The following is a 16,974-nucleotide window of genomic DNA, read 5'->3' as shown; positions in this document are numbered from 1 at the left end:
GACACTGTTATTAGCACTGAAGTCACTCAGTCGTTCATAGACTTCCTGACTAATAAACCATTTACAGTGTGGATTGTCTCCACTCTATCCCATAATGCCCCACCTCATTTACTTGCTACAATACTCCTTCCATTTTTATCAATAAATTGCCTTGACCTAGCCCACTTAGAACTCCTTTTATATGCCAGTGATATGGTTATGTACAGATCCAGCCTAGAACAACAGGTAATCCAAACCCAACTACAAGCTGATCTTTGGGACCTAAATAAATTACTCGTATCCAAGAAAGCTTTTCCTTAAACCCTTCTCAAAAAAAAACTTTGGTACTAAGAAAAGACTTTCTTACGTTCCCTGCTCCCTCCAGACATTTGGTCATCAAACACCCTTATTGACATCACCACTTCATTCAGATCTCCAGGCATCTAGTTTAGCCGATTTCTTACCTTTCAGGAGAGTATTTAAAGACATAGATCTAAAATTGACTGCCTCCTTTGATAAGCTCAGAAAATAACTCCGTTTTTTCATCATCGGCTAGGGCAGAGATATTGGAAAAGGTGTTCTACTTGCATAACTTGAGTATGGGTTACCCTTGTTTGCTGCCTCCTCTATCAAAAGCACATTACCTGAACAGGCATTATGCTGTTTCATCAGTTCCCCTAACCTTCAGCAGCATCACACTGCTTTATTCAAGGTAAACTCCTGGTACAAGCCAGATGTAACCTGCTTCTGGGCTCCCATCTATCAAATGTCTTAACCAAGATGCCCCTTCTACCCTTGTAATGAAACTTATCACTACTACTACCCCAACCTACAACCTCAGAAGTCAGGGTAGAGAAGGCTCTACTCTCCAAAATCCATCTAATGAACTATAGGGCTCTGACTCTAATTCTCTGTGTAATTTTTCCAGAATGGTGGCAAAACCTTCCTGTCTCACTGAGCATACTAACTACATTAAGTTCAGGCCCCAACTCAAAAAATATCTTATCTGAACAACAGAGATGCAAATGTCAGAATGCAGGGCATATCACTTAATTAAGATTATTGTACACTAGGTTATTTCCTATACCTGTCACCCATGGGTGTAGACAGTTTTTTTTCAATTTGTACTCCATGGTCTGGTACTGCTGTCTGTAGTACCCCCCCCACCCCCACCCCCTTGCATCCAAGCTGCCCTACCAAAAATTAGTTTTCTGAGATCTCCACAGTCACTGATTCACTGCAGCTAGCCTCTGTGCCACATCAAGGTGGCCAGTGTCACATAGGTCCATTCGTACCAGATACACACAAACACACACACAAAGTACAAAATCAGTCCCTACTTTTTAGCCCATTGTCTCATTCACTACAAACACCAGGTGACATTAAGCAACCCTCCCCTCCCAACAGTCACTTGGAAATATGTGGACACACTCACCCAGTTACCCAAACACTTGCGGTCTTTCACACTCATAGACACACACATGCATCTAGACTCAATTGCCTGTCTAATGCCCACTAGACAACCCAGGCTGAGACACACTCATCACCATACCTCTCAACTTCTTGGTGCAAGAACTCTGGGCAAAGCCTAAAATGATTGAGGAACAAAGGCCCAAAAATAGGGACAGATTTTAAAAGTTACTCTTATAAACTTAAAAAAAAAGTTGCTAGAACAACAGGATTTGTGTTAGCATGTGTTTTTGAAGGATATGAAGTTTGAAACTTATTATTTAGTAATGAGCCTCAGTGATTAGCCAGAAAACCACGTTTTATGAGGAACAGACCATAAATATGAGGCAAAAATCTGTACAGTTGAGAGGTATGCCACACACACTCTGACCCAGCTTCATTGCTGCCTCTACAGACATGCACACGTGCAGACAGACACACACCCCACTCTTTTCCCCATTATCCTATTCTCACATATACACACACTAGATAGCATCAAGCAAACTCCGACACCAACACTGACTTGGACATGTAGACACAGCCGTTTACCCACGTACATGCTCTCTTCCTCTCTCTCATACTCACACACACATATATCTAGACTCACATATTTCCCTGTCTAATTCTTCCTAGTGTGGCAAGCCAGGCACAGACACAGTCATCACCATACCTCTCAATTTCTTAGTGCAAGAAATCTGGACAAAGCCCAAAATGTTGGGGGAACAAAGCCCCAAAAATAGGGACAGGTTTTAAATGTTGCTCTTATAAACTTAGAAAGTTGCTAGAACAACAGGATTTGTGATCGCATGTGTTTTCTGAAGGATATGAAGTCTGAAACTTATTATTTAGTGGCTGTCCTCATTGATTAGCCAGAAAACAATGTGTTATGAGGAGCAGACAAAAACATGAGACAAAAATCTGGACATTCTGTGAAAATATGTACAGTTGAGAGGTATCACACACACACACACACACACACACACACACACACACACACACACACACACACTGAAAAATCTGTCCCTACTTTTTAGCCCATTCTCTCTCTCTCTCTGACACACATTCTTACATATTCTCATCCAGGTCCCGAACTGAAATGTGAACCTGAACCGATTAGTTCCTGTTGGTCACCTCACAAAGAAGAAGCTCCTCGTCTCGCTTTCTCTCCTAACTACAAAGAAACTCCTCTCCTTGCTCCGTCGTCACTCATCCAACTCTGACCAGGTCCTGTTACCAGGTTACAGGAATAGACTTACTCGATGGAGTGCAGAGATAGACAAAATACTGCAATCCATACTATGCTGGACTAGACTACTCACATTATGAATGGACAATGAATGATTTACACCGTCGTTAGTCGGGGAACACCAACTGTCCACCTCAGTCCTTAATGCAGGTGTGCAGCCAGCAACAAGGTAAGTAGGAAGGGAAGAACAATTGACTGCAGCTGTATTTAACAGGAATTAAGCAGCCCGCCAAATACAACTGCAGCCAATATAATGAAGTCTAGTCAGGGCACCACCACCCCTCCCCCTCATGCTTGGAAGTCAACCAAGGCAAGTTTTTCAGGTGGGGAGGGGGTGGGGAGTGATTTTATGCACCCCCCCGGCGGTTTTGCTACCCTCAGGCTAGCCAAGTGTATGCTATAGTGCTAGCTTATGCCTGCCGATGTCCTTGCTGTCACCCCATTTACACCACTACTTAGTTAGTTACCACTATTGGTCTGCTTCCTGTAAATATTTACATAGCTTATCTTTTTTCTTGCTCACTGTCATCTTATAGCGTTTACCTTTCTCAGTCCCCCTCTCTCCTTGGACTTTGTGTCTTTACCATTGTTAATCTCATGCTTTGTCCTTTAAAAACCTTGTGTTACCCCCTACAATTTGCAAGGCTGAACCTGCTTCTCACTCTTTCTTTCTTCTCCTGTGTTTCAGATTTTTCACTCTAAAATGTACACTTCACTGTGTTGTAAAATTTGTATGTAGTAGCTCTCCCTTCTTGTGTGACTAGTTTGAATTATCTTTGTGTTCTTTTGTTGGTTGTAATTGCAGCATTTTCGTTGCTATTGTTTTGAAGGTAAACCAGGCTGACCCTGCAGCTGGTCATGCTGTGATCTACCTTTGTAAACTAAATGTAAACAAGTAACTGTTAGATTTGTTAAGACACAGTAGAACATTGCACATTTCTAGCATTTTAGTCTTTATTCTCAGGACTCGAACTGCAGTGGTGGTGCTGCGGTAGCGTTGTTGCCTCACAGTAAGACATTGTCCTGTTCGATTCTCAGCTAAAGCGTCTTCTGTGTGGAGACGTGTGTGAATGGGCGTACCTTTGTTGAAGGTTGTACATCAGAGCTGGCAACTCGGCATGTAAAAATCTACTGCCAGTCATTAGCGGACCAGAATTCCGCTGTGGCGACCCCTAACCGAGAAAAGCCAAGATACAACATTCTCTGGACTCAAGTCTGTAGTGAGAAATACTCCATGCTGTTTATTCTGAAAAAGTGCATATGTTTGAAAGGACACTTGTGTTTTCCCTCAAGGACCAATAGTCTCTGAATTTGTTATATTAATAACGGCAAATGCAGACTACAAAACTCTCTACATAGAAGTAGGGGTTGTGGAGAGGACACTGTGCCCCATCAGAGTAACTTTTCTCAGACTTTTCCATTTTTTCATATTAAGTAGCTGTGGTCTTTCACATTACAAGCTGTTAGGGTTCAGAAAGACCGTGTGACACCAGTGCTGCCACACAGCATAGCTACTCCAGAGAACTGTATGGAAAAACTCTTAGAAAAAATACGGTTTCTGAGATCTTAGAAGGCTTATGCTGATGTTTCTGGGTAAGGGATATTTTTTTTCCAGCAATGGTGGTCAGACTTGCTTCACCATGATGGTGATCACACAGGGATAGTGTAGCACACTGTACTTTACTACTGATCCTCCGAAAAGAGAGAGATGTGCTTATATTATGCCAAGTTTGAAAGCAGATCAAGCAGTACAAATCAGGTGCTAGCCTGGGGCCTTGGCTGCGTTAACATTACTTCATTAACATTTTGTGTAGTTTTTGTATGTGTTTTTCCAAAGAATGCCATAGAATTGCAGAATGCATTTATTGTTATCTCAACATTAATTGCATTGAAGTAGAATATAAGTAGACAAATTTTGTATTGGAATGGCTGTTTCAAAACATACACTGCATGGCTTCATGGGAATTAAGTAGAACACTGATCTGCATAGACCTTTTTCAGGGTCAGTCCAGGCATTAGGTGTTATACATTGCACACCTGTGGACTAAAACGTATCCAGGTCTGGGAGATGCAGCCCATGATGTGGTATCTGCATGACTGGGATCATTGAGAAATATCTCTGGCAGCAGTGGAACATGGCATTAGTTGTACCGACAGTTGTACATGCAAACATGGTTAACTCCATTACTAAACAGAAATGTTTTCAAAACCTGGTGGACAGATGCTGACATGGGCTTACAGTGCTCTGTTCCATGCCAGTTGTTCATAAATACTATTAGACATTTTCCAGAAGGAAACTACATGAGTTGTAGGTGAGACTTGTTCTCCAGAACATTGTATGAAGCTTGAATTGTGCAGGTGGGATGCGAGGAGTTATTCTTATTGTAATGCATATGCTTATCTCTGAATCACATTGAATCCACATCTTGCACATTAACCATGACAATGCGTTGTGTATGGCAAGGATTTGGGACTGTCTTCAAATCTCAGCCATAATTTGCATTCATTTAGTCCTGTGCTGCCATACAGAAAAGTATCATGGAACTCTGGGAAATGTATGCCTTGTCAGAACAACCAACGTCTATTTATGTACTTGACTGAAAATACTAGAAGTGTATAAACAGTAGTTAAATACTGGGAAAAATATGCTGCTAAAGAATCTCTTCATGAAGTAATGGTCAGCAGTAGACCACCCTGTCCCCAACACACACATACACACACTGCTATTGCTGATTAGTAGAAGTATTAATGTGGGCCACTTTGTCTTACAAGAAACAAACCGTGAAATTAGCAAAACAGATGGAAGAAAGGAGGCTAAAGGGAATGTAAACACATTTTAAAAGGGCCTCCTGTGATTAGCTCCAACTGACAGTAATGTATGCATGTGTGTGTGTGTGTGTGTGTGTGTGTGTGTGTGTGTGTGTGTGTGTGTGTATATGTGTGTGTGTGTGTTATATATATATATATATATATATATATATATATATATATATATATATATATGTGCAGATAGGTGAAGGCTGACAGCCTAGCCAGATAGAATTTTGTAGATAATTCTGTCACTTGTAAATATTAATGTAAGCCACAGGCTTGTTCTCTTAAATGTGAAAAGACTACATTGGATATTGAACTGCAAAAATGTAACAACAGTGCACTATGCTGTAACAAAGCTGATAAGTCAATTCTTTGATGTCAAAATTTGGAGCCTGCATGTCTAGAAGGAGGCATCCTGCCTATTGTTTTAAGATCAGAGTTAATGGCTAGAATTTGCATGTATTAATGTCCTTTATTGCTCTGCTTTCTGACCAGATGTAAAGAATGTAAATGTAGTTTCTGTTAGCCTGGGAACACCAGAGAAGTGTGAAGAATGATGTCATATGAAGCAGCTTTGTGTTATAAATTTAGAGAGAGAATCAGAGAGCTCTGAGCATTTTGTCTTGAGAACATCCAGCATCACCAGCACAGCATAAAGGAAATGAGGGCTCTGCTTCTGGCTCTTTGGGCCCTTCCTTCCCTTTTTGTCCTCGGATCTCTGAAAATTCTTCATGGACAGAACCACTATGATGTGGTATATCAACAAGCGGGGGGGGGGGGTGTACAAGGTTTTATCTCCTTTACAGACTACATGTTCTGGCCTGTGATCTAGCTGTCAGTTATCAGTTGACTCTTCAGATGGTGTATATTCCTTCAGAGCATAGTCTAATAGCACAATGTCTGAGCAGGTCTAGAACACAGGCTCAAGAGTAGATGCTTCACAGAAATGTGTTTCTGGATGTAGTCCATTAGTGAGGTATTCATCAGGTAGATCTTTCTGCCTTCCATCTGAGCAGACATCTTCCTCTGTTCTGTTGTAGAGTACCCAGTCCTCTGATTGGAAAGTGGCTGTTATGTCCTTGCCTTGGAAGACTATGTTTTTGTATGTCTTTCCTCCCCTTTCTCTGTTGCCATGGTTTCTACCCAAGATCAAGCAAGACTCTTCCCAAAATCTTGTTGGTGACTGTCTTTTGGCCTAGACAGTACTGGTTCCCCTCTTTTTCATCTGGCCAGGGGCAATAATCACAAATTAACTCAATGGCTGGATTTTTTCACAAGACAAGGGATCTCCTGTCCATCCACACCTGTCCACTCTTCAATTGACACTGTGGATGATAGGGTTTTGATAACCTTTTAGTCACCTCTTTTCTGAGGACATGCTTTGGGTTATGCAGAAGGCCAGGATACCCACTACCACAAAATCATATATGTCTAAATGTAAAAGATTTTGGGGTTGATACCATTCCCTTCATTAGGATCCCTTTTCATTGGGGTTCCCTTGGTTCTCTCTTATTTGTCTGATCTGATGCGTGCTGGCTTGGCATATTCTTGAGTTAAATGTCACCCATCAGCAATTTCACTTGTCTACCTTATGAATCCCCCTTTGGCTTATTGGTTTGTGGTCAAACAAATTCTTAAATATGTCCTTCTTATCAGGCCCTCAATAAAGCGTATTCTACCTTGTTGGGACCTCAGTTTTGTCCTTGAAAAAAATTCAGCCCACTTTTGAACCTGCTAGTTCAGCTTCCTTACAACTTTGTATTTGGAAGACTGTTCTGCTGCTAGCTCTTACTTCTGCCGAGAGAGTGCCTGAACTTCAGGATCTTATGGCTACTCCTACTTTTTTAATTTTTCGCAGAGACAGTGCATCTCTTTGTACTAATCCTTTTATGCCCAAGGTGGCTAATAAGTTGTACTTTAATCATTTTATTCATCTTCCTTCCTTTTTCCTTACTCTGCAATCTGCCATTTAGAAGTTTTCTTCACGTCTTGGATCTGCATGGTCAGCTGAGATGAAATTTGGATAAAGCAAAGATTATTTGCAAGTCTTAGCAACTTTTTCTTTCTTTTCATCATAGGACTTTGGGTTTGGCTGTTTCCAAGCAAACCATCTCCTCCTGGATCACTAAAGCCATTTCCTTTAGTTATTCTTTTCATGGTAAATGCCTTCTTTCATCAGTAAATGCACGTTTTACTAGGGCAGTTGGTTCTTCTGGTGTCATTTTCAAAGGTTTGGACACCAGCGCCATTCTTAAGGCTGCTACTTGGTCCTCTGTTCATACTTTTACTAAGCATTATAAATTGGATGTTTTTGCCAGGGCCACTGCAGGTTTTAACAGGGCTATTCTGCATGGATTTGTAGAGGGCTCTTCTGTGCCTTCCTCCTTCCAGTCTTCTTCTTAGCTCTTGCACTCTCCTGTCAGTGAAGAACACTGCAACATTGATATGGAAGGATTTAACACAGTTGTGTAAAATCTTAGCGTAACAGGAGAGGTCCTCCTCTTCACTGTGGTACTGTTCGGTCCCTCCCTCCTAATCCCTCTGTTACAGCTGTTGCCCCTGTGTTTTGTTCCTTCCTGGCCAAGGGCCCTCACTTCCTTTGAGTTCTGAAATTTTTTCTTCTGGATGTGCATGTTTTTTTTCTTTGTCCTTAAGGCTGTTTTGTTCCTCCTAGGGCAATTAATTTCTAAGTATTTGAATTTGTATATCACCTTTAAGCCATATGTGCTACATGGAGAGCATGTGTGTGACAATCAGCACCTATAAGATTGAAAGGCTTTGGTGTATTGGCTGGACGTTGGGGTATCTTTGGCAGGAGATCTCTTTTGTGAAGAATACTGTGACAGTGAAATGGAAAGACATCTGCTGTTATGGTAAGATTTTACATAACTGTACTTTGATATCACTGCACTTTTGGTGATAAGGTGAAATAACTGTCTGCAGTGTTCCTTTCAAGAACTTGGCTTTTAGATGCATTGGCTGAAAACCATGACTTGTTTGAGTTTGTGGTTAGTTTAACTATCATTTATGACATAGTGCCTGCTATAGCTAAGTGAAGCAATATAAAGTGAAGCAGAACAGCCATAAACAGCATACATTGTGTACACAGACTATCATTTCTAACTTAACAGCTTCCTTTTTTATTTATGTATCGGAACTGGGTGGACATAGCTTTCCTAAAACATTTTCTTGAAAGAGAGGCCCATATGAAATAAATTTGGTTACAGGAATAATCATGAATCATATTCTTTACAGTACTTGTAGAAACTGCTGTTACACAGGTAACATTAGCTGAATTTTTTTACTTTGCTCACAGATGCTTCTTATTTAATTTCTTATGTCACTTTAAACAAAAATTTTAATAAAGTATCAATAATATATGGTAAGGACTGTCAATATGAGCAAATAGTAACTATGTGCACTGCAATGGAAAAGATATAACTAGGTACAAAAAATCCAAAGAAGAAAATGCATTTACAATGTAGAAACATGTTTCAAAGCTCAAGGGTGATTTTAAACACAGAGGAGAAAAATGTTCTAATATTCAGTGAACAAATTTATATTAGTGTTATTTTTATTGCTCTGTATTTTTAGGTGTGCTTATACACACACACACACACACACACACACACACACACACACACACACACACCCCTAACTTTCCTTGTGTGATAATATATTTCTTTACTCCCTACTTTAAAATAAAGTGTGCATAATAGCTGAGGTTCTTGAGGAGCCAGGCAGAGAGGGTGGGGATGAGTCATTGGCTTGCCCATTCTGTAGGGAAGGTTTGTAGCCAGGTACTTCATGGTGGAAACCAGTGAGTACTTTCTGGCTGCAAGACAGGCTGCTATTAGCTCTATAGAAAGGGGAGCTTGAGTTGGTTTATTAGTAGGCAAAATTAATTGCCTGACATCACTGTCTCTGTTAGGGTTTCCCATTATTTCATTCCTAAAATCCCCACCTTCTACTCAAGTATAGGGCACCCACTTCCTCATGTTGTCTGATAAATGGTGGGACATTGATCTCATCATATGGAGGACCAATAAGGATGCGCTGTCCCTAGAAATGGTGGGACTATCTTTCAATGCTTACAGTGAAATTTCAATGTTCTCTCCAGGAATGGAAGCAGTGGGTCTATGAGGAGAAGGGTAGATGATATCAGAAAGAGACATGGGTCAACCTTAAGAGCTAAATTAAGAATCAAACTCTGTTCAGTAATGAAGGTTCCAAGGAAGGACCTAAGGGGTGATTTGAATGTCTTGATTTGGAAATATACAAACAAGTGTTGTACTCCACCCGGATGCCATACCTCGTTTTTTTTGATTAGCTGAAATAAGGATTCGTCCAAGCCATATAGATTTGGGAAAAGCTACACCCCATGAATATTATGAAGTGGTTGAAATCTGAAATATTCTCACGACAGAGAACTTTCTTGTTTCTTACTTTATATTCATTATTTAATTAAATGAAGTCAGTTCTATCTTTAATAATAATAGGTCACATTTCTTTCCTTGTTTACGTAGGTAAAATTGTCAAACAAAAAAGAAATCTGACTATGGATTGACAGAATTTGACTGACATTGTTAAATCTAATAGATATGAGCAGTTTTCCTTAAAGAACTGGTATTCTTTAAAAAATTGTTAAAACAGTTTCTGTAAGTACACTAAAGAAAAACGTTTTTAGAACATACTAATTTGAATGTCACTGTAACAAAAAAATCTTTAGTGATTTTATCAGTATTAATGAGCTCATAAACTGGGCTGCTCTGTATTCTATAGTAGTCCTCTTTCAGATGGGAGATAAAGTGAACTCACCCAACTATGTTGATATGCATGGAAGTAACCGTTGCAGTTAATGAACTAATGAAAAGAGGAAAATGTCATTAATAAGTCTTTGCATATAATGATAGCTGTTAACCATCTGAATACAGCTAGTGTTGGAAAGGCAAAGCAGTGACCCACAGCTCTGGATACTTTAGAAGAAGAAAAAATAATATCTTGCTGTGAATTTCATCATAATGAAGTGGCATGCTGTCATCTGCATCGAGATTAGACATGCTGTCATTGTTTATAAAAAGTATGCATCTTAGAAGTAAAGACATCTTCTTCTTTTGGCTTTTCCCGGTTAGGGGTCGCCACAGCGGATCACCTGTCCGCTCATGATTGGCAGTGGAGTTTTACAGTGTCGCGTTGCCAGCCCAGCGCCCAACCTTCCACAGAAGGCACACACACACACACACGCACTCACACCTAGGGCCAATTTAGAGTGTCCAATCTACCTGCAGCATGTCTTTGGGATGTGGGAGGAAACCGGAGCACCCGGAGGAAACCCACGTGACCACAGGGAGGACATGCAGACTCCACACAGAAGGCACCCCAGCCTTGGATCGAACCAGAGAACCTCTTGCTGTGAGGCGACAATGCTAACCACTGCACCACCGTGGCTGCCCTAGAAGGAAAGACATCAAACATTTAAAGTATAAGCAGGACATGTCATAGCTGTAGATGTCTTATGATATGGGGCGTTATTAGGTGTAACATGCCAAAGTGAATAAGTCATGCTTTATCTGACATTTTTTCAAGAAGATAAAGCACGTGCCTCAATGTATTTTACAATCATGTCATAATTCCAAACTTAATGAAAACAAGTAATTCAGTGATTGGGAATTAATATGTGAAATGAAGGATAAACCTGTTAAATACTTTCTTGCATGCTAGTCACTGGTTGGGGTTTACACCATTACTCTTATCTTAGTGATTCGTGAGTTATGGCTCTTTCAATAACTTCAGTCTCCTACAGAAATACATCTGGTTGGAGGGTTTCAAATTCTTGATTGATAGGTACTTTGGTATTTTTTTGCTTTGTGTGTTGCTATCTTGTTCAGTATTAGTTGTGTTCTACAGTGGTTTATATCTGTGTTGAGTAGCTGGAAAAAATCTGCTTTGTACAAACTTTATGTGGTGAAACTGAATCTCTTGATTTATTTATTGGAGAATTATTTCATTGTTTGGAATCTGGCAATGTTGTTGAGGTGGAAACTAGAAGTCTGTCTTTACTGTATATTTTTCCTTGCATGGAAAGTTTGTGCTATATACTAGAATCTTTCATAACAGCAGAATATATCTGATTTTACCTTAAAGAAAAATTCCTAAACCAGAGCTACTGCCTTTTCTGGAAATTAGATATGTAGGCGTTGCTGCTTCATGACCGAATTAATGATGCTGGACATCTCAGTAGCATATAAACACCTAACTTTTTAGATTTCCTTAGGAAGGGAACGAGTGCTTTGCGCTACTGAAATCGAGATATGTTCTTACACGATGATCTGCAGCTTTAGTAGTTGCTTCTAGTTCTTTAGATTTGTGGAAAATATGACCTTAAAGTCTAAGCATTAAAAAAGAAGTGACTCTACAAATTATTGGAGTGGACCATGACTCTGTGTAGTAACAGGTAGAAGATTTTTACCGCACCTTGAATGGTCTTTGCCTTGTGACATTCTTCTGTGGTCCTCATCCCGGCACACATGATTATATTTTAACAGTGTAACCCATGCTTGGTGAAAAGTAACTAATTTCCATACAGAGGCGTAAAATATGCTAGAAGTCATCCACATCAATTGGTGAGAACATTTAAAATGTATAAACAACCACTGCAGTGAGTCACTTCCACTGACTAGAGTGCCTGATCATTACATCAGCCTGTATATGCCTCTGTATTACACAAGTGCATCTTTGTACTGGTTGGATTGAATGACTGTACTTTTTTCTTTGTAAAAATGGACATATTTTCCACTGGTGTGTCTCATTATAAGTAATTAACGACAACTTGAGTTGCTTGATATATATGTGTGTGTGTGTGTGTGTGTGTGTGTGTGTGTCTGTAGATAGACATATCAATGTGTGGCATTTACGTATGGGATAGTTACCCATTTTTGTACAGGCAAAGACACTAAGCATGCAGCACTTTTCATAGCATGGATAAAAAAACAAGAATGGTGCTATTTGCTTTTATTCAAAGGATAACATTGCAGTACCATGAGAATCTTTAAGTTCATTGGAAAGATTGTCTGCTAACATGCAGATAGTGACCAGACAGATGGGTTATGCTGCCAACATCACTTTACGTCTCTGCTTATTCTTGCCTCCTGCAGTAACAACAGCCCATGCAGTGCACTTCCAGGATTTTGTACTGTCCTACCTATTCATTGGAGAGAGCATGGCAATATGTGCTACTGTAATGTTTATTTCCATGATTCCTTCTATTGTAACTTGAACATGCAGTGTTGTACACTTGCAGGTGGCTGAGATGAGTTTATGGATATTCATAGATTCAATTTTTACTCTGTAGTCTGATAGGATAAAGTAAAATGCAAACAAGAAGGAATGTTCCATAAACAAATATGTATAATTCAGAGGCTGGCTAAGCTGCCTCCACGGCTCAGAGTGATAAAGCCCTGACTGGAACCCAGCTGACTTGTGATTAATTAGCTGCCTGGGTGCTGGAGATGCTGATAGATGCTGCAGGGGAGGAGTCAGTGGGTGACACCAGCTTATCATTCCTGAGGAAGAATCAGTGCAGGGGTATTGACAATGCAACCATTGAAACATTAGTAAGACACTGAAACATCTGTACCAGTTTATTTGCATACCTCCCTTTATCAGTGCATTGTGAGAGGTATGCATATTTTCCATGGAAAAACAAAAGCATTTTATTATGATGGCTGCTAAATCCACAATGATGCACCAGTCTTTAATAATGCATCAGGCCAATGCACCATATTCAATCAACAGAACACGTGCTTTGCCTTTGTTAGGACTCATCAGAACAAAATAAGTGGAAAAGAAGGCAGGTCGATCCACTTCACAGCTGACACATAATGATGGCAGTGTAATAGCAGGCAGCATTATGGGCTAGGATGTGCTAGCATGCTACTAAGAAGCACATTTGAGCACTTGAAGATCACATGTGTCATTGGGTTGATATCGTTGAGGGTTCACATGTACTCAGGCTGCTGTGAGGGATAATGGGCTAAGAACCAAAGTCTCTGAACTTCCTGAAGCATATCTCCTACAATCTTGTCACCTCCTCCCCTCCAGTCTATACAACATTAGGACAAAGGAGGGAGAACAAATGAACCGGTGGAGAAGGGGGAGTTGGTGGTCAGCGGGGTGCAAAAGCCACTCTAGTAGACATATAGTAACCAGACAATACTAAATGAAGTGTGGCAGTTAGTAACTGGACTTTTCAAACTGGTCTGATGCCATGATTTAGTTTGTTATGAATGGGAATTAAAGAATGCCCAATGTGAGTACAAAGTAAATGATGCTGATGGAGTCCGTGACAGAGCTTGCAATTTTAGGTCAACAGTGGTGCAGCGGTTAGCGTTGCCACCTCACAGCAAGAAGTTCTCCGGTTCGATCCTCAGCTGGGGTGCCTTCTGTGTGGAGTCTGCATGTCCTCCCTGTGGTCGCGTGGGTTTCCTTCGGGTGCTCCGGTTTCCTCCCACATCCCAAAGACATGCTGTAGGTGAATTGGGCACTTCAAATTGGCCCTAGGTGTGAGTGTGTGTGTGTGTGTGTGTGTGTGTGTGTGTGTGTGTGTGTGTGTGTGTGTGTGTGTGTGTGTGTGTCTTCTGTGGAAGGTTGGGCATCGGGCTGGCAACTCGATACTGTAAAAACTCCATTGCCATTCATGAGTGGACAGTTAATCCGCTGTGACGACCCCTAACTAGGAAAAGCCGAAAGAAGAAGAAGAAGTTGCATGAAAAACACAAACTTCTCTGGGATGATGCAGTGGAACTTTCCAAATCATGGTGATTTTATGACTTTGGGAATAAAAAAGGAGATTGTTTTAAGAATCAAGAAAGATGATAAACAGTTCAGCAGAAATGGAGCTGTATACATAAAACCTGAACTGTATAAAAATGTTGAATGACAATAAAAGGTTTCTACCTATAAGAGCAAACCAGAAGTAATGGTATGACAATTACACACACACAAACCCTTACAAAATGTTATAGATAAGGTAAGTCTTTGTGTAAGAAAAAACTGTTCATTAATGCTGTGAATTGTGTTTGTTGCAGGAGTAAAATAAAATTTCTGAACTTCTAGAAAATTTAATTATGCTAATCGTTTAATGTTAGGTTATATGAATATAGATAGAATCATGAAACAATAAAAGAAAATGACACAATGAATGTAGGAAATGGATTCTTAAATTGCTGAAAAGACCATAGTAAAAATTAGCATTTTAAAAATGTAAGATAACATGGTATTGTTTTTTTGTGTATTCTGCAAAGCATTTACTGAACTCCACTGAATGCATTACCCTTGTTGTAGTTAGTCTGCCAGAAGTGTTTCATGGCCTTAGTGAGAGAATGATCCCCTACGTATGATTGCAGTTCATTCTGGCAAATATAGTCCATCAGATCCTTTTTTCCAAATGTTGTTTTTCTGAAAACTTTCTGAACATTGGGGAAACTCCTCTCAGCCTCTGTACATGCAAGAGGTTTTCACATTGTCAACTGAATGTAACCAACTTCTTTGACATTGTGTTATGTATATTTCCTGTGAGGTAATTTGTCAGCTGATTTGATGAAACATTTGATAATCTCTGTTTTGCCAAATCACAAGTAGATCATTCATTGTGCTACCATACGGTAACAGATAGTGACCATTATGAATATGTTGTGCTGCCATATGGTAACAGATAGTGACCATTATGAATATGTTGTGCTACCATACAGTAACAGATAGTGACCATTAGGAATATGTTGTGCTACCATACAGTAACAAATAGTGACCATTATGAATACATTGTGCTACCATACGGTAACAGATAGTGACCATTATGAATACATTGTGCTACCATACAGTAACAGATAGTGACCATTAGGAATATGTTGTGCTACCATACAGTAACAAATAGTGACCATTATGAATACATTGTGCTACCATACAGTAACAGATAGTGACCATTATGAATACATTGTGCTACCATACGGTAACAGATAGTGACCATTATGAATACATTGTGCTACCATACGGTAACAGATAGTGACCATTATGAATACATTGTGCTACCATATGGTAACAGTGACTGTTATGAATACATTGTGCTACCATATGGTAACAGATAGTGACTGTTATGAATACATTGTGCTACCACACAGTAATAGATAGTGACTGTTATGAATACATTATGCTACCATACGATAACAGATAGTGACTGTTATGAATGCTAGAGCTAACTGTAGTATGAAATGTTACATAAGTTTCAGGTGGGTCACTGACATTTTAAGGTTGCATCAGTAAGTATGATCACACATTGATGCTTTTAAATTAAATAAGTAAAAGAAAATTGAAACATTTTTTAGAGCTCTCCAACAACATCGCCAACCTCCACTCCATCAAAGACTGTAGAAACCACTTCACCAGTTGATCTTTTTGCATCTCCATCTTCTGCAGCAGCTGCCAAGTAAGTACAGACTCTAGAAACCACCTGTAAAGCATTAAGTGTTAGAGAAAATAAATGTGTTGTTTAGGGTATATCTGTTTGGCATGTTGAAATGGAATGAGTCTTCATGCTTGGATTTCACAGCTTTACATTGTTGTACTGGTTCTTCAGAGTGTGTTTGCCATGACTAGTTTAAGTATGCTGGGGAGGTATCTAGCTGTGGTGCTGGGAGCTTGGCACTGCTCTTCCTGCAAGTCCTTGTAGCAGTTCTATACATAACTGGCAGCATATGTGCTCACACAGCCTCGGTCATCCCTGCACTAAACCAGAGGTGTTATGGGTGTCAGAGCAGGCAGCAACACAATGCTTTAGGTTTAAGCTGGTTGGAATGTAGCAACTTGCTGTTCACTTCACCTTTCCTCCATGCTAGACATTTTCCTAATAGAGCCAGTTTATAGCAAGCTTCACACTTTGGGCTTGGATTTTTTTTTCATTTTTTTCCCATTTACTCACCAATTTTTAGGTCTAGGCCTCTTGATGGTAACCTTGATGGAGCCCCAAGTCTGTGGAATGAATAACTGAATTGACAAACTTTAAATGTGTTATAAGAGGGATCACCTGCCTGAAGTGGTTGTAGTTCAAGTGAGTGACAACTATCCTGCTGCACAGGAGGTTCTTACTTTATTAAAACCAAAATTGTAACACAAAAAGAGGCTCAAGCACAATTTCTAGCCATCTGCTAACTGCTGAACAGTAGGTAAATCCAAAATGGCAAAACATAGGAGAAATATTATAAATGCAGAATTAATTGTGGTGCAGAAAATTACTGTTGTCCGTTTTGACATCTAAAGTTTATTCTGTTTTTTTTTAATCAAAATTATTCAGAGTGGCCCAAGTGATCTTAGATCCTTTTCTGCTGGGGTGCTTCACAGAGTTGGCACTGGGAGATGGGCATGCATTTCCTTTAAGGAGGGCACAGTAGAGCCTGTGTCCTTATTTTCCACAATTTCATTTATATTTCTTTGTC

The 16,974-nt window shown here is 39.9% G+C and overlaps 1 protein-coding gene across 18 annotated transcripts in view; it reads left to right on the top strand.

The window, feature by feature from the left end:
• Positions 1-16,974, top strand: part of SNAP91 (synaptosome associated protein 91) — a 2,005,574-nt gene that overhangs the window by 1,474,738 nt on the left and 513,862 nt on the right. For all 18 annotated transcript variants that reach the window (XM_044066094.1, XM_044066049.1, XM_044066072.1 and 15 more), the window contains one exon: positions 15,868-15,968. In XM_044066094.1, the coding sequence (XP_043922029.1) occupies positions 15,868-15,968 (101 nt within the window). The remainder of the gene's footprint in view (positions 1-15,867; positions 15,969-16,974) is intronic.

The sequence above is a fragment of the Protopterus annectens genome, chromosome 1.part0, assembly GCF_019279795.1.
Source record: "Protopterus annectens isolate FY-2018-M chromosome 1.part0, PAN1.0, whole genome shotgun sequence".
Lineage (NCBI taxonomy): Eukaryota > Metazoa > Chordata > Ceratodontiformes > Protopteridae > Protopterus > Protopterus annectens.
Note: the sequence above shows the minus strand (reverse complement) of the source record. Positions and strands in the feature narration are given on the sequence as shown.